At 39.7% G+C, this 17763-nt stretch overlaps 1 protein-coding gene across 1 annotated transcript; it reads right to left on the bottom strand.

Moving 5' to 3' along the window:
* Window positions 1–3542: 3542 nt before the first annotated feature.
* LOC117266058 (methyltransferase-like protein 27) lies at window positions 3543–10404 on the bottom strand. The gene is made up of 6 exons (XM_033640998.2): window positions 10318–10404; window positions 6592–6723; window positions 5968–6096; window positions 4687–4822; window positions 4484–4576; window positions 3543–3911 (listed from the first exon to the last, which is right to left on the bottom strand). The coding sequence occupies exons 2-6, from the start codon at window positions 6706–6708 to the stop codon at window positions 3676–3678; spliced, it is 711 nt and encodes a 236-aa protein (XP_033496889.2). The 5' UTR covers window positions 6709–6723; window positions 10318–10404; the 3' UTR covers window positions 3543–3675.
* Between the last annotated feature and the right edge of the window lie 7359 nt (window positions 10405–17763).

Below are 17763 nucleotides of genomic sequence, written 5' to 3'. Positions count from 1 at the left end.
ACTGGCCTAGAACCGCCACTGATTGTATCAATGTTAGAAATTCCAGTATTGTGACAACACTAACAGGCAGTTGGGGTTGCTCATTATCAACTAATGATTGCCCAAGGTATAGTCTGTCAGAAAATGATAAAAAAAAAAAAGGCAGCAGAAAACATCATGAGGGCTGGACCTGGCTCCTGGCCTTCAAAACTATACACAACAGCACATCACAAGTGAATGCTTGGCTTATTAAAAACAAGTCATAATAATTGTTTCCATCATAATACATTATACTTTTAAAGCAAGCTGAAATTAATTATTTCAAATACATAAGTTATGTGTCTAATCCAATCGATTCAACATCCTCTAAAACGTCTAAATCCACTTAATCAAAATCAGCCCTCCAGTAGTTGAAATCTGCTCTATACAGCAGTTTGAATTGAAAATGTCAGAAATAGATTCAGCACCCTGTTGGGAATAGAATGATGTTATGTGTTTTACTATAAGTTGTGTTTCACTATATAAGTTTTAGATGTGTGAACAATGAGAATACTGAGATGATTTCAGCTGATCTGAATGTGTTTGCTTTGCAGAAGTGGAGAAGTACAGGAGAGGAAGAGACATGAAGTCTGAGGAGCACATACCACAATGCTTAGATAATTAGTTTCATATATGGTAAAAAGAATAGAAAGTGATGTACAGATAGTAAGGTACAGCACGTGTAGGGAGTTGTGTTGTTCTCTTGTCTTTCAAAACAGGAACCACGCCCCCACCGCCAGCGGGAAGGAGTCAGATTAACACGAGGCAGGGGCGTGGTGTGGTGAAGGAGGAAGTGGAACTGCCAATAAGAAGAGGACAACGCCTTGCGTGCACAATGACACTCTGTTACGCTCAAATATACTGGGTCAGGGGAAGGACAGGAGGTCAGACTTCGTGAACTGACACACCTTTGTTGTTCGTCAGGGACGTGAAGTTGAGACCCAGAGCTCTGTAATTTTATTCCTTTACTGCTTAATAAACTACATTAACTGAGACCGAATATCTTCTCCTATTGCTTCATTAAAGAACACGCAGGACTGAGCTCACACATAGCACATTGGAGAGTAGGATGAGACTCTCAGTCCATCAACCCTCACTAACCCCCAAACTGTCCAAATACTCCAATACTGCAGTTGCTGAAGTATAGTCTACATAGGTGATTGTGCTAATTGGTGCTAATTATGCAAATTTCCCAACAAATGTAAGCTAGCATCTGCCAGTTTCTAAATACTGGGGACCCATTCTGTACTTTTTTAACATAAAACTTTGGTGAACTCAACACCTCCAGGTTCACATTGCTGGTGAGAAGATTCTCTGGAAGGCTAGTGACTGAAAATACCATTCCATTCTGTGTTTTTTTTTTTTTTTTTTGAGGTATAGTGACAAATTTAGGCCAAAGCAAGTGTAATTTTCACGATGGAAAGGTCAACTTGGGATTAAAAATGAAGCTTATCAACTTGGGGAGTTTTCTATGTACAAGTGAACCAGTGATATTAAACACAAAGTGGTGAAAAATGATCCTATTTGATGAGAATTTTTTAAATGGACAGTAATTTTTTTGTTTTTTTCTTTGGGGCTGTTGTGTGTGATTGGCAGCAAGCCCCAAAATGTTGTTTTGCCACTTTCCCTTTTGTGCCAGGATAATGAGCCACAGAGCCACATGTCACAGAAAAGGGGCTTTAGGCCCAAGTCAGGGTTGCTTGTTTAAAACTTATGATGGCCTAAGGTATATACAGGCTGACAGGAAATAATAATAAAAAAAGGTAGCAGAAAACATCAGGAGGGCTGGACGTGGCTCCTGGCATATAAAGTCCAGATTTCAAAGTCAGTGAGCACACAGCTGAGCAGCTTTTAAACGCCTTTTAAAGTTGGTTTTGAAAGTACTGGCAGGGCTGCAGCTCCTCACATCGTCAGGCAGAGTGTTCAACTGATTTGTAGCTTTTACAGAAAAAGCTGATTGCCCCAAATGCAGTGTGACAAATGGTATGTTACAGTCTCTAATACTGACAGAGTATACACAAGGTCACACAGCGAAGAAGGGGCCAAACCATTTAGAATTTTATAAACTGGCATGGATTTGAAAATAAATTGTACTTCTCCAGTATCCTACAGTGATGAAAAAGCAATGGCTTTTTGTCCAGCGTTCTCAAGGTCTGTTTCCATCTCATCTGAAAAGGCAGGAGAAGATTTTTTATTGATGCCAGAGAGCAAAGAGTTGCAATAATCTAAACGACTTATATTCGAATATATGAATAGCAAGTTCCAGATGTTTGTTGGAAAGGAATGATCTGATTCTGGAGACATTCCTGAGATAGTGGAAGCCGGATTGAACTACTGAATTTACATGTTTGCCTAAACTGAGAATTTGATCAAAAATGACACCAAGATTTCTGCAATGTGAAGTTACTGAGTCGGACAGAGAACCTGTTTGATATTTGAATATTTGCACTATCATGTCCTGTGATCAGTATCTCTGTCTTGTCAGCATTAAGCTGCATGAAATTTTGTGACATCCACTTGTGAATGTCACTGCTGCTTAAAGCTCAAATTTCGATCCAGAATCATGTCAAGATATTTGAAATCATTGACGACGTCAGTCCTTTGACCTTCAATACAAATGTCAACATTAGGAAGTTGTACTATGGTTTTAGAAAAAAGGAAAAAAAAACTTTTGTTTTATTAACGTTCAGACTCAGACATGACCGCTGAAGCCATTGTGTAATTTTTATCTTATGCGGTTGTTATTTTGCTTGCTGTTTACTCAGCTGTTTTTGCATGTGTGTACACAACTGTATCGTCTGCGTATATTTGTATTTCTATATTATGACCCTGTTTTGAGAGCTTGTTAATGTAAATGCTAAATTACAGGGGACCCAACATGGACCCTTGTGACACACCTATTGTACACTTCATGTTACTGGAGAGTGCATCACAAACTTTAACACACTGCACCATATCTGAGAAAAATGAAGACATCCATGCCAGTGCTGAAGATGAGAAGTTCAATCTGACAGTAAAACATTATGGTTGACTGTATCGAATGCTTCACACAAGTCCAAAAATACAGCACCAACCACTCCTGAGTCATTGAGCCTTGATTTAATTTGCTCTATTAAGTGCAAAGTAGCACCAAAAGTACTTGTATTAAGAAATGTTGCATATAAACAAGTATACACGGCACACACTTCAATGTTACATAACTATATTTATTTCATCAGCCCTTAATTTTGCCCTCAGGCTAACAATAACTGCAAAAGCTAATATTTGAACCAGGTAAAGTTGCAGTTTGATGAGCTAATGCTACTTCAGATGAGCTTCTCCATATTGTGAGCCATTTTCACACAGAAATGATATTATTTTAGACTTGCTTTTTGAATGATGGGTGTGTAAGTAGGCAGCTCTAATATTAGCCACAGCTACTTTATAAAATGTGTTTTCAAACTGCTCTGCTGAAAACAAGCGGACAAAAACTCAACTAATGCAGCTTTAACTTTCAACGACAAAAATTACACTAAATGTTCAGCATCTGTTGAAAAATGTTTATTTCTGACTTACTTTACATTGGGTTGCTCTGCATTATGTATAACCCACATTTATTTTAACTCAGCTGTAAGATGCCCCTTTATTTTCTCTTTAATGTTGCCATAACTTCTGATTTTAATGGATGGATTTCTTGTAGAGATAAACTCTCCCGCTAATGTATCGCTCCTCCTGCTGCAGGTCCTTGACTCTCTCAGCATTCAGATGTGGGTTTTCCATGTATTTGTCCGTCTCTTTGACTCCTACTGGACTCCACAGTCCCTCGTCTTCCATCAGCTGCAGCTCTCTCTCCAGTTCCTTCCTGAATTCAAATGATGTTGTGTGGTCACCTTTTGAAATGCAGACGAAACCTCCTGTAGACAAACAATGTATTTAGTTATAGTTAGTTTTATACTGGAGGAAGCATATTATCTGTAAAACCCTTCTAAATACTCACACATGAGATTAACACAGCCATTTAAAAAACACAGATTCCAACTCTAACAGACTGTTAGAGCTCCAAGAACATCAGAAGCTTTACTTTGTCTTATCTACAGTAAATCTGGTGCTTTATGTACCTCATCAGGTCACTTCACCATCTATTGACTGACTGAACACTGACAAGAAAAGACAAGACATTTTCTCCTAGAAATTATTTCTATATTTTAAAAACTTGCAACTCGTAGCTGTAATAAGGTTTAATGTTTATGGCTCTGTTTGCACACTTAATTTTTTAACCTGCTCATGAAAGACTGGTGGACACTGGTTTGAATTTGCTTTTTCAGCCCTGAGTTCTGTCTGCAGGTCTTTCTTCTCAAGCTCCATATGGCCCCAACAACCTCAGTGTCCCCCTCAACTCCTGTGGTCATCACAGTCTTGGTGGTTGTTGATTCAGAGGTCAGAAACCAGACTAAAATGCTACATATTCTTATCTGGAGCTAGTTACCTGGTTTGGCAGCATCGCAGAACTCCCTGACAACACTGACCGGGATTAAACCAACACCCATACCACCGGTGACGATCACCACATCAAACGTATCTGAAACCAGGAAAAAGAAGGAGGAAGAAGAGCCAGGTTTAGTTTCCAGAAGTCATTGTTTTAACACTTAAAGATGAGCAGTGAGTGTATGCAGTGTGAGTGTAGTGTACCAGTCGGTGCAGGCAGTGGTTCTGGTCCCAGTAGGGCCAGTTTGAGGTCCTGATAGAGGCCAGTCTTTGCAGCTTGTTCCAGCATGCCTTTACTGCCATCCACTCCCACAAAGTGCCTGAAGCCCCGTTCAGCCATCTATAAATGAAGAAGAAGACGACCAACATTAACACTTTTTAATCCCTAATAAGTGAGACTTTTGTCTGTTTGTCTGTCTGTCCCGTGCTCCAACAGCTTCTGCAGGGACAGGATGTGTCCAGTCTACAAATACAAGAAGAATGCAGTCAACATTAACACTGAATCATAAAAACTGATCAGAGCTTACAGGTGAATACATTCAGGATCACACTTTATTTCACTGGTCCATAATTCCCTCATGATTCCATACACACTGTCCTGGAAGGAATTCTGTAATTTAATATCAGTGCAGTGAAACTTAATGGTGGGCTGTATGACCAAGAATTTTTTGAAGATTTTGGCAGTTTGACGGTGTATCTGGGGGGTTTTTTTCTTCTCCTGTTTATGGCTTTATAGTTGCTTTTTCTACTTTCAAGAGTCAGGCTGTGCTCACAAACTGTTCATGTGTTTTCCTACTAAAAGTTATGCACCCAAATTCATACAAAGCCCACGTAATTTAAAAAATTGCGATCATGTGACCTCTGTAACTTTACACTAAGTAAAGTTCTTTTCTGATCTTGGATGTACTGTAGTGACGGAGCCTCTCCAAGCTGTCAACAGACTGTTATGAGTTGTGTTGTTAAGTAACCAAAATCCTACATCTTCCAAACGTCTCATGCTAAAGTCCTTTTGGCATAGAAACATTCAGTCTGTAGGTGTGGAGAACAAAACCCAATGTTGGGATTCACTGGACCACAGATGATTTGTCATTTGTTAAATTCTGAACAGGATATATGAAGCCGTGGGTTATTTTTTGTTGTGTTATAAAGTCAACTGAAGGGTTCGTTCTTAATATGGGTCTCCTCTCAATGCACTTATCACAGGTTGCCCTGACCATATTGCTCTTCATGGTGAAGATTATAATATATTTTGCTACCTGCTGAAGAGTTGCAGCAGCAGATTCATCTGTGCACCAGTATGGAGGTGTATGACAAATGCATATTGTACAGGAAATCACAGCTGCTTTAAGCAGATCAATCACTGTGATTTTCTGCTGTTGTATCACCTGAAACTCAGACTTTCCTGTCTGCTTGGTTTAATCGATTACCACTGTTGGACTTTCAAAATGAATTATTCTCTGTCAGCTCTTTGATTTTAAAGCTCACCAGTTTAGTGACCAATCCGGACCCACAGGCGACGTCCAGAACCCGAGCTTCTTCAGGACTCCCAGAGAAGTTTTCAGACAGGAAGTCTACTGCCAGCTGTGGTGCTCTGTAGCTCAACAGGGTGACATCCTGTTTTTTAAAAAGTGAAATTCTCCAGTTGGAAGTGGTTTTTGCTGCAGGGTTGAATATTTTCAGGACTTTTACTTGTAACAGAGTATATTTACTCTGTGGTACTTTAAGTGAAGAGAAATATCTGAATACTTCTTCCTCTACTGGTTAATAATATCTTCTTTTGTTTAATTTGATATGTTGTCTGTTTTATTGTTACTTTAATGAATAATCTATTATCTGAACAACAAATGAGCCTTTTGACGAAAAATCACTATTATTTACAGTGATGTTTAGTACTGTACATTGCTTATTTCCACATCCAACAGTCACAGAAAAACATAATGCATGTAAGTTCAATATTCTTTCTCTTTTAGCTCTGTTTTTGGTCTCCACCAGCAAAAGCAAAACTAGGAGCTCAAAGAGGCCAAAAGGCTCTGTAGTACTGCAGAGATTAAAAAACAAATATTGATTTCACAGCTCTTTAAGTCCTCATCAGGAATCACTGAAACTGACCTTTTCATAGTTTTCTACCCAGTTGTCGTAGAACTCAGCTTGATCTTTTGGATCAGAACTTTTACAGGACTGAAAAGCAACCCTGGCATCGGTCTGAGTTCTGCAAGGGACCGACATGATGAGGTGATGAACCTGCCACAAAGAGACCATGGACATGATTACATGCGATTTTATAGTCAGACAATGAAACTGTGACAGCAGTCAATGTTAAGTCACTTAACAGGAGCTCTCTGACACACTAAAGATGTTTTATCTAGCAGCAGTTATCCAATCAAGAGCTCAAAAAATTCCCTCAGCAGAAAATACTTTTAGGCTCCACTGCTTTGCAGTTATGAAAATGGGAAAGTTGGATTCAGCCAACTGGAGTACCAAGCCCCGCCCACCGGCTGGGTCACAAAAGGTCTCATTTCACAGCGCCATCACAGCACTGAGACTGCACTCATAGAGGTAATAAATGACAATTGCCTGACCGCTGACTCAGGCAAAGTCTCTGTTTTAGTGCTGTTGGATTTAAGTGCTGCTTTTGACACAGTGGAGTGAACCATTTGTTATAAAGACTAGAAAAGTGGGTCAGACTCGCTGGAACTGTCCTTAAATGGTTCAAGTCATATCTTCATGACAGAAAGTAATTTGTCTCGATCCATAATTATAGTCAGAGCAGATGGCTGTGACATGTGGCGTCCCACAGGGCTCCATTTTGGGAACCCCCTTGTTTTATCTAAATATATACATATACATATATATGTGTGTATATATATATATATATATATAAATACATACATACATACATACATATATATGCTAGGCTTCTGCCAGTTTGAAAATTTTCCAACCGGTGTGATTTAAAGCCAAATATCTAACCGAACCGATATATCGAATTACATACCTAATTTTACCACTGGGGGTCACATTTGAGCTATTTTGACCAATAAAAGCCCATTATAGGTGTAATGCGCTTCCAATCCACTAGGTGGCAGTAATGCTGTATTAACCGCCAATACACACAAGGTTACACAAGAAGAAGAAGACACAGAAGGACACCAAGGAACCTTCCTCCGAGGAGACACAGCGGTTGAGAGGGCTGAGTGAGAGGACGTTTCCTGCAGTAGTTCCAGCCCCCCAGATAGTACCAGGAACTTCTTCAGTGGAAATGGGTTACTAGGGCAACAAACTGAATGACCGCTGACTCCCTCGCACTTTTCCACGCCACCAATGAAATTAGATCTCTCGCAGCAGCAGCAGACAGCTGAGCGGAGCGGAGCTGCAGAGTCCCTCTGAAGCCTCTGAGACAAACTAAACAAAACACTTGTAGGCTCCTCTACTTCATTTATAAATAAAGTAATAATAAGTTGTCATAATGCATATTACAATGCAAGATAAGTTGAATATAGTCCCTTGACACGCCGCTGATGTGAAAAGCTTTTTTTTTTTTTCTCTCCTCCGGTTTATCCGGTTGACATGAATTAAACTGGGTGGAGCTCTTAAACCGGACCGAACCGGTTAAACTGGAAATCGGCACAAGCCTAATTTATGCTTCTGTAAGGCCAAATCATACAAACTACTAAATTAGCTGACCATAATTATGCAGATAACACGCAAATATACATATCCCTTTCACCAGGTGATTATAGACCTGTAGAATAAACCAGTGTCACTGTATTGAGCAAATCAGTGATTGGATGCATCAGTTTTTTTCCCAACTCAACAGAGATAAGATCGACATAATTGTCTTTGGGCCGCAGAAAGAAAGACTGAGTGTCAGCTCTCATCTTCAATCCCCCTCTCTTATAACTGAGTCAAGCAAGAAACTCTGGTGTTATCCTGGACTCAGACTTAAATTTCCACAGCCACATCAAATCCACGATGTCATTTGTCTACTACCATTTAAAAAACATTCCTAAAGTCAGAGGAATAATGTCAAAGCAAGACCTTGAAAGGCTCACCCACGTCTTTATTTCCTGTGGGTTAGATCACTGCAGTGGTCTGTTTGCAGGCCTTTCAGAACAAGCAGTTTAGGAACTTCAGGTTAGTCAGAATGCTGCTGCTAAGGTCCTGTTCTAGAATAATTGCACTGGTTACCTGTCACTCAGAATATTGATGCCAAAATCTTGCTGCTTGTGTATAAATCACTCTGTGGCTCAGCGCACAATTAAATCTCTGACGTGCTTGTGACTTATGATGAGAGTTGGAACAAAACATGGTGAAGCAGCATTTTGTTATCATGCAGCACAAACCTGGAATAACTTTCCAGATGATGTTAGACAAGCCCCAACTTTATATATTCTCTCTTTAATCTTTTATATTCTGTATCCTTATTATGTTTTATATTTTATTGCTCTGAAAAGAACTTTGAATTGCCCTGCTATATGAAATGTGCTACATAAATAAAGCTGCCTTACCTTGTACTGTAATGATAAAAGCAAATGTGCGATTGATCTCACTCCTTTTTTAGACAAAATTAAACCAGCTGAAGTTTTGCCCAGTTTTGTGAAGCTCGCTGCTATGGGGTGCCGTTAGTAGCTCACGTTGAAAATAACATCAACATTTTGCCACATTTAGCTTCAAACAATGTTATCAAGCTAATCTACGATAACCATGTTATTAATTACAAAACGTGCACACAGAAATAGTAATGTTTGTTCAATCATTGTGTTTATAGACTTTACAAACATCAGATTAGTCTAAACGGTGATATAGTGACGTGGAAAATGTGAGATATAGATATATATAGCTCTGCTGGTTTTCTACTCGGAAGTATTTGTAAACAACATGGCGATTCCCTCTTCAAATAAAATTTCTCCAAACATGTTTTTTTGTTATTTTAGGTAGTTATTATCACGCTAATGTATGTTCAAGTGTTCATTTCCCCCGATAAGTTGGTTTTAATTCGTTATTTGATTCTATAAGGACAGACTTAACATATTTAGTTTCACCCAGAACATTTACATTTAACATTTAACATTTAACATTTAGATTTAGATTTAGCATTTAGATTTAGATTTAATATTTAGATTTAGGGCGGCACGGTGGTGTGGTGGTTAGCACTCTCGCCTCACAGCAAGAGGGTTGCTGGTTCGATCCCGGGTGTGGGAGCCCTTCTGTGCAGAGTTTGCATGTTCTCCCCATGTCAGCGTGGGTTCTCTCCGGGCGCTCCGGCTTCCTCCCACAGTCCAAAGACATGCAGATTGGGGATTAGGTTAGTGGATAACTCTAAATTGTCCGTAGGTGTGAATGTGTTTGTCTCTATGTGTCAGCCCTGCGATAGTCTGGCGACCTGTCCAGGGTGAACCCTGCCTCTCGCCCGATGTCAGCTGGAATAGGCTCCAGCCCCCCCGCGACCCTCAAGAGGATGAAGCGGTTAGAATTTAGATTTAGATTTAGGATTTAACTATTCAATATATTTCTAAGTTAACAAATATTGCTGTAAATGTGGTAAAAGGTGACGTTAAAAAATTCACAACACTTTTTAAACATTGTTTGAAGCTAAATGTGGCAAAATGTTGATGTTATTTTCAGCGTGAGCCACTTCACAAAAGGCATCCCATACGCTGCTGCTTGCAGCTGTGATTTTGCAGTTGAGCTGCTTCCGTCTGTTGGCAGAGAAATGTCTTGTACCTGGGAGTGCCACTTGCAGCTTTATTAGTAGTTTTAATTCCTATAAGTAAAAACATGAGTACATGAATCAAACCTGAATATTAAAACAGCATTAAAACAGCTTCTACTCACCTGCAGATGAATCCAAGTGAAAAACTTGTGTGAAGTTTCAGACAGTTAGATCTGGAGGAGGAGAACTGAGCTGCTGACCAGCTGAAGCGGTGCACACAGGAACATGTATGGTCCTCTTCTCTCTCTTACTCTTATAACCCTCAGGGTTGGCCCCTATAATGACCTGACTTGGTTTTCTGGTTTGTTTAGTTTCGGATAACCAATAAATGCTTCAGACATACTTTTTATATGTTTTACATTACTATTATTATTGTTATTTGCATTCAGATTTTATATTTAATTGTTTATAGTGTTTCCTTTTTATACACATGCTCCTAATTACTCTATATTTTTTATTTATTTTATATTCTTTGTTATGCACCAATGCACCAAGCCAAATTCCTTGTATGTGAAAACCTACTTGGCAATAAAACGGATTCTGATTCTGATTCTGAGATGTTTGCTCATCTGTGGTCATTGCTCAGATGTGTCGTTTTGTAACTACGTTATTACTGCAGGTTAACAGTTCACCATCAGTGTGAATTAGGACATCAGCTTCCACTGAGAGATCAGTAATAGCTTAGAGATTCAACACTTAGATCTGGAGGAGGAGAAGTGAGCTGTCCAAACAGCTAAATTCACAGCCCCCCAACTCTCACTCCTGTAACCCTCAGGGTCGGCCCCATCATGTCTTGATTTGGCTGTTAGGCCTGCTGGACTAGTTTGGTTTCAGGTAACAAATAAATGCTTCAGATGTGTGTTCCTCTGTGTGTAAGACTACTTTATTACTGCAGGTTAACAGTTCACCATCAGTGTGAATTAGGACATCAGCTTCCACTGAGAGATCAGTAATAGTTGTTCTGTGATCAGTCCAAATATTTATCATCTCTGTCTCAGTAGGAGGAATATTTATTTAACATCATCCCTCATTTCTCTCTCCTTTGATTGAATCAGGAATGGTTTCAAACCTTTGTTTGTAAATGTCTCCGTTTGATCAGGAATATCCTGTCAGACAGCTGAGCTCTGATGTCACAGTATGATAGATAAGATATTATCTTAATATTTGTTATCACAGAAATTTGTCTGTATGAAAAATGTGAGTATGTCTCAAGAATAAATAATGGTGGTTATCATGATGGCTCTCCCTGTGTATGTGTATATGTTTCTTAGACCCTGACACACGTGTATTTAATTCAATTGAATTTATTTATAAAGCCCAATATCACAAATCACAATTTGCATCAGAGGGTTCCCCCTCTGTCCTTTGGACCCTCACAGAGAATAAGGAAAAACTCCCCAAAAAACTTTAACAGGGAAAAAAATGGTAGAAACCTCAGGAAGAGCAACTGAGGAGGGATCCCTCTTCCAGGACGGACAGACGTGCAATAGATGTCGTACAGAACAGATCAGCATAATAAATTAACAGTAATCCGTATGACACAATGAGGCTGAGTTAGCAACATGCAGTAACCGGACGTAAATGTTAGCAAATGAAGAAAAACCAACTTTTCAGAAACTAAGGAGAGAGAGAGAGAAGGAGAGAATGTGTTTAGTTTATTATAGGAGGTCCCTTGGCAGATTAGGCCTAAGTCAGCCTAACTAGGGGCTGGTACAAGGCAAGCCTGAGCCAGCCCTAACTACACTGAACAAAAATAGAAATGCAACACTTTTGTTTTTGCTCCCATTTTTCATGAGCTGAACTCAAAGATCTAAAACATTTTCTATACACACAAAAGACCATTTCTCACAAATATTGTTCACAAATCTATCTAGAGATAATCCATCCCACCTCACAGGTGTGGCATATCAAGATGCTGATTAGACAGCATGATTATTGCACAGGTGTGCCTTAGGCTGGCCACAATAAAAGGCCACTCTGAAATGTGCAGTTTTGCTTTATTGGGGGGGTCAGAAAACCAGTCAGTATCTGGTGTGACCACCATTTGCCTCACGCAGTGCAACACATCTCCTTCGCATAGAGTTGATCAGGTTGTTGATTGTGGCCTGTGGAATGTTGGTCCACTCCTCTTCAATGGCTGTGCGAAGTTGCTGGATATTGGCAGGAACTGGAACACGCTGTCGTATACACCGATCCGGAGCATCCCAAACATGCTCAATGGGTGACATGTCCGGTGAGTATGCTGGCCATGCAAGAACTGGGATGTTTTCAGCTTCCAGGAATTGTGTACAGATCCTTGCAACATGGGACCGTGCATTATCATGCTGCAACATGAGGTGATGGTCGTGGATGAATAGCACAGCAATGGGCCTCAGGATCTCATCACGGTATCTCTGTGCATTCAAAATGCCATCAATAAAATGCACCTGTGTTCGCTGTCCATAACATAAGCCTGCCCGTACCATAACCCCACCGCCACCATGGGCCACTCGATCCACAACGTTGACATCAGCAAACCGCTCACCCACACGACACCACACACGCTGTCTGCCATCTGCCCTGAACAGTGAAAACCGGGATTCATCCGTGAAGAGAGCACCTCTCCAACGTGCCAGGCGCCATCGAATGTGAACATTTGCCCACTCAAGTTGGTTATGACAACGAACTGCAGTCAGGTCGAGACCCCGAGGAGGATGACGAGCATGCAGATGAGCTTCCCTGAGATGGTTTCTGACAGTTTGTGCAGAAATTCTTTGGTTATGCAAACCGATTGCTGCAGCAGCTGTCCGGGTGGCTGGTCTCAGACGATCTTGGAGGTGAACATGCTGGATGTGGAGGTCCTGGGCTGGTGTGGTTACACGTGGTCTGCGGTTGTGAGGCCGGTTGGATGTACTGCCAAATTGTCTGAAACGCCTTTGGAGACGGCTTATGGTAGAGAAATGAAAATTCAATTCATGGGCAACAGCTCTGGCGGACATTCCTGCAGTCAGCATGCCAATTGCATGCTCCCTCAAAACTTGCAACATCTGTGGCATTGTGCTGTGTGATAAAACTGAACATTAGAGTGGCCTTTTATTGTGGCCAGCCTAAGGCACACCTGTGCAATATTCATGCTGTCTAATCAGCATCTTGATATGCCACACCTGTGAGGTGGGATGGATTATCTCGGCAAAGGAGAAGTGTTCACTAACACAGATTTAGACAGATTTGTGAACAATATTTGTGAGAAATGGTCTTTTGTGTGTATAGAAAATGTTTTAGATCTTTGAGTTCAGCTCATGAAAAATGGGAGCAAAAACAAAAGTGTTGCGTTTATATTTTTGTTCAGTGTATAAGCTTTATCAAAGAGGAAAGTCTTTAGTCTTAAATGTGGAGATGGTGTCTGCCTCCTGGACCGCAACAGGAAGATGATTCCACAGGAGAGGACCAGCATCAGGAAAATTCATCTCTGATGCAATATTCTAATGTCTCCTGCAGTTATTGTGTTCACCATTTAAGTTAACTGTCCAGTTTATCAGTTGCTCTTTACTATTATTGTTATGCATTAAAGATCATATGAAATATCCATAAAATATGTCACTTAGTCAGGTGTCCCTTAAAGAAAATATTTGGGGACCACTGGCTTAGATGGTTAACCACACCTGCCATCACAGAGCTTGTTAGTCTGTTACTGTGCACCATGTATGAATTGGCCCTGAAGGCCCTGCATCACACCTGGGGTTCCGTAAAGACGCTGGCCCAGAACAGACAAGATGGAGATCCTTTGTTGCTGCCCTACATGCCAGCCAGCATAAAGGGCAGTAAGTAAAGTAAGTAAGTATGTATGAATTGAAGTGTGGTTTCAACTTTTCAAACATATCAAGTAGGATCCAAACCTTCTGTCGTATGGAGTGAGTGTGCAGGCAATACTTCCTTTCCTTCATGAAATGATAATGTAACATGACCCTACAGTGTGGTTTCATCTTCCAGGAACACTGAGGTTAAAGTGAAAAGTGTTTTGCTCACCAGTTTAGCGACCAGTCCAGACCCACAGCCAACAACCAGAACACAAGTATCCTCATGACTGCCAGTGAAGTGGGCATTCAGGAAATCTACCAACAGATTTGGTTTCCTGTAGTTAAACAACTTCAAATCCTGGTGATGTAAGTTCTCAAAACTGACACTGTTAGGAACAGTTACAGAAAATGTAACTCATTATAATTGATCAGTTAGATCAACTGATGTGGTGCGGCCATCTCCAGTCACCTCTCTGTTAGCTCCTCTAAATTTGTGCTAAATTTATGCTCTTATGTGTATGTTGTAGTGTTAGTGGTGCTTTTTGTGGTTGGTGTTGGACGGTGGTGGCACGTGGCTGCGAGTCACTCATCAGGATGAGGAAATCAGCTGTAGACTCTCAACTTGATGACTTGTGCGAGCTGGTCAGACTGAGGTTTTTAAATGTGAACACCAGTAAACATGGACGTTGACATGCCTGTTAAAAGAAATGCAAGTCTGTGTGTGTTTTTCTATTATATATACTGTACATAATATAGATATATATATATATAGTTATACATACACACACATATATTGTCAAGTTATTAGCTTTTTCTTTCAACTTCTGCCCAACTTGAAATGGCCTGGCTCCATAAACCCCAAAGGACACTAGGACAACTCTTTCATTCCAACTCAACATTCATTTTATTTTCTTGTTTTGGTGATAGGTTGGTTGGATTTCATCAGGTTGAAAACCTTCAAGACATAAAAGAAACAACAAATTAGGTACAGGTTATACAAACCCATAAATAAAATTATTCTCCAACCAATTTCCTTAGTGGAATATTTTTTACAGTGCATAAGTCAAAATGAAAGATACAAATCTATGATATAAATCAATGATCGATTATTTTAACTGTTTCAACTATTTAATTGTTTTAACTTTATAGTCACAAATATTTTACATTTAATACCTGTTTTAATATTGACTTGACTGGATTTATACAACATGGATTTACCCACAAACATTTAAAAAAAAATGTTTTTAAACACCTATTTTTCACTTTAACTTTTAACTTTTTAACTTAAAGAGCTGCACATTACCCCCATAATCAAAACCCAAACTTAAATCCATGCAGCCACTGTTTGCCTAACAACTGTGCCAGTAATTTCAGTATTAACACAAATATTTCTAACATCATCATAATCAACATCACATATCATAAATTCAGTGTCTTTTAACGATACCAGAAACGTCTTTGGGAGGAACCACAAGTTGAATTGCCTTCTTCTGTTGAGATGTTTCTCCATTCCCAGTGCAGGGTGAGTGCTGCTTGTCTCACAGGTGTCCTCACTTTCAGTGGTGAGCAGCCTGTTCTGCTCTGCTCTGCATTGCATTATGGGACTTGTAGTTAGTTGTAGTTGTGGAGGGTTTGAAGTGAAGTGAAGTGGTTTGATTTGAATCTTTTGCATCTCAGATTTACATGAATGCACACATTTTTTTAAAAAAAGTTTTATATTATTCAGGGGAGTTGGATTTTAAATATACTTTTTGTGTAACTTATTTTTTCAAAGAAGACTTTTTGACACCTGAAGCTGATTGGAGTCAGCATTTATCATTGGTTGAATAAACTACCAAACACATTCATAAAATTGTAATAGGCTAATTTGGGATCTCTCTCATGATGAACATTTTCCCATGAGAGCTGGACTGTTGGTTTGTATGATGTATCCATGACAACGTACAGAGCTGACCATAATAAGGCTGTGTGTCACAAACAGTAGTAAAAACCCCAGTTGAGACACATATTCCAAATGTGCTGTATACATCCCCAAATAATGTGAATCCTATGATGTTGATCCTCTTTGAATGTTTCTCCAGAAATGTTACAGCTGGGTGAAGCAGCAAAGGCAGGTAGGACCCAAATGCAGACTCATAGGCTGGCTGATTCAGAAGAAATACTGTAAAAAACAGGCATTCAGGCAGATGAGATGACAACCAGGCAGGCAGGAAAAATCAGCAGGAAAACCCCAAAACACAAAGAAAGCACAACTAGCTGGTGACAATGGCAGGTTTATACACTGACCAGGGTGATGAGGTAACTGGGAAAAGGTGTGTGAGTGTGGAGGGAAGCCCAGGTGATATGGGGTGCCGTTTGTGAAGTGGCTCACACTGAAATTAACAGCAACATTTTGCCACATTTAGCTTCAAACAACGTTTCAGAAAGTGGTGTGAATTTCTTAAAGTCAAAGTTTTTTACCACATTTACAGTAATATTTGAAATATGTTAAATATAATGTCACAGTTAAATCTAAATATTAAATGTTAAACCTGAATGTTGAATCTAAATCTAAATGTTAAATCTAAATCTAAATGTTAATGTTGAATGCAAATGTTGAATCTAAATCTAAATGTTGAATCTAAATCTAAATGTTAAAATCTAAATGTGCTTGTTGAAACTAAATATTTAGCTAATATGCAAATGCACACTGCCAGCCACTGGAAGTACCAAAATAAAAGCCCAGGTGGTCCGACTGTGTTTATAACATCAAATAAAGAATTAAAACCAAACTAATCGGAGAAAACTTGAACATACATCAGCGTGAAAAGAACTTTCACCAAGCACATTTAGATTTAACATTTAGATTTAACATTTGATATTTAGATCCAGCTTTAAAATTTAGAAAACTCTTCTTCAGGCTAACTTGAAACGTGTCGCAGAGTGGCAGAGTGGACTGCATGTTTAAGCCTGTATGTGTTTTTTGGCCTGCCTAACGCTGTTTGCTGCAGATTTGAGCCATTAAAGCCTTTGGAAACACAGCTTGAAATAGTAAAAATGCATATATTATATCAAAGTTGAGTGTCTCATTAATCATCCACAAAAGTCTGAGTGAAAATAACCATTAATAACTATTAGAAAACCTGGTTTAAAAACAGCTCATTTTGCTGTTTAGACCACTTGCCAGGACAGAGTGGGCGTGGCAGATAACGCTCTGATTGACAACTCCCTCGTTTTGATTGACATCTCCATGGCTCAGCAATGGCTGCCTCAAATTTAATCCAGCTGTACATGTTTGAGCCCTCTGATGATTCAGAGGACGAAGCAGAAGCCCTGCCAGCTGAAAATGATTCCTTTCAGGTTGTCACTGAATGGTAAGTTTCAAAATGTTTTGTGATTCATATTAATGTTACTTCATACAATAGTTAGCACAACTTTTACATGCAATGTTAGCGGAGATGAATGACAACGGGAGGCTAGCGCTTTGCCTTTCTTCATTGAGATACGTTTTCATTGAAAACATAAATCTGCTCCGTTTTTCTGATAATAGCCTCCAGTCTTAATAGATTAAATATGTCTTTACTTTACACACACTTTACACACACTTTACACAGAGACTGGTGCCGGCCGGCCGTCTCTCTGGCGTTGTGTAGAAGTATTTGCCCGCCTCGAATAATGTTCCCCTCCGGCTAAAATTGTGTTGTTTCCCCCAGCATCACCTCCGCGATTGGGGATATGTTTATGCGTAGCAAAGCTAACTGCTTGGGGTTGGGGTTAGGGATGAGGAAGAGTGCACATTACGTCCCCTCCCCG

This window comes from Epinephelus lanceolatus, chromosome 10 (assembly GCF_041903045.1).
Source record: "Epinephelus lanceolatus isolate andai-2023 chromosome 10, ASM4190304v1, whole genome shotgun sequence".
Lineage (NCBI taxonomy): Eukaryota > Metazoa > Chordata > Actinopteri > Perciformes > Serranidae > Epinephelus > Epinephelus lanceolatus.
Note: the sequence above shows the minus strand (reverse complement) of the source record. Positions and strands in the feature narration are given on the sequence as shown.

Bases quoted from the DNA above. Each gene is read 5' to 3' on its own strand.
- LOC117266058 (XM_033640998.2), bottom strand. From the start codon at position 6,708: ATGTCGGTCCCTTGCAGAACTCAGACCGATGCCAGGGTTGCTTTTCAG. The intron at 4,577-4,686 runs GTACACTACACT...TCCTGGTTTCAG, and splicing joins ACCACTGCCTGCACCGACTG to ATACGTTTGATGTGGTGATC. The intron at 3,912-4,483 runs GTAACTAGCTCC...GTTTGTCTACAG, and splicing joins CTGCGATGCTGCCAAACCAG to GAGGTTTCGTCTGCATTTCA.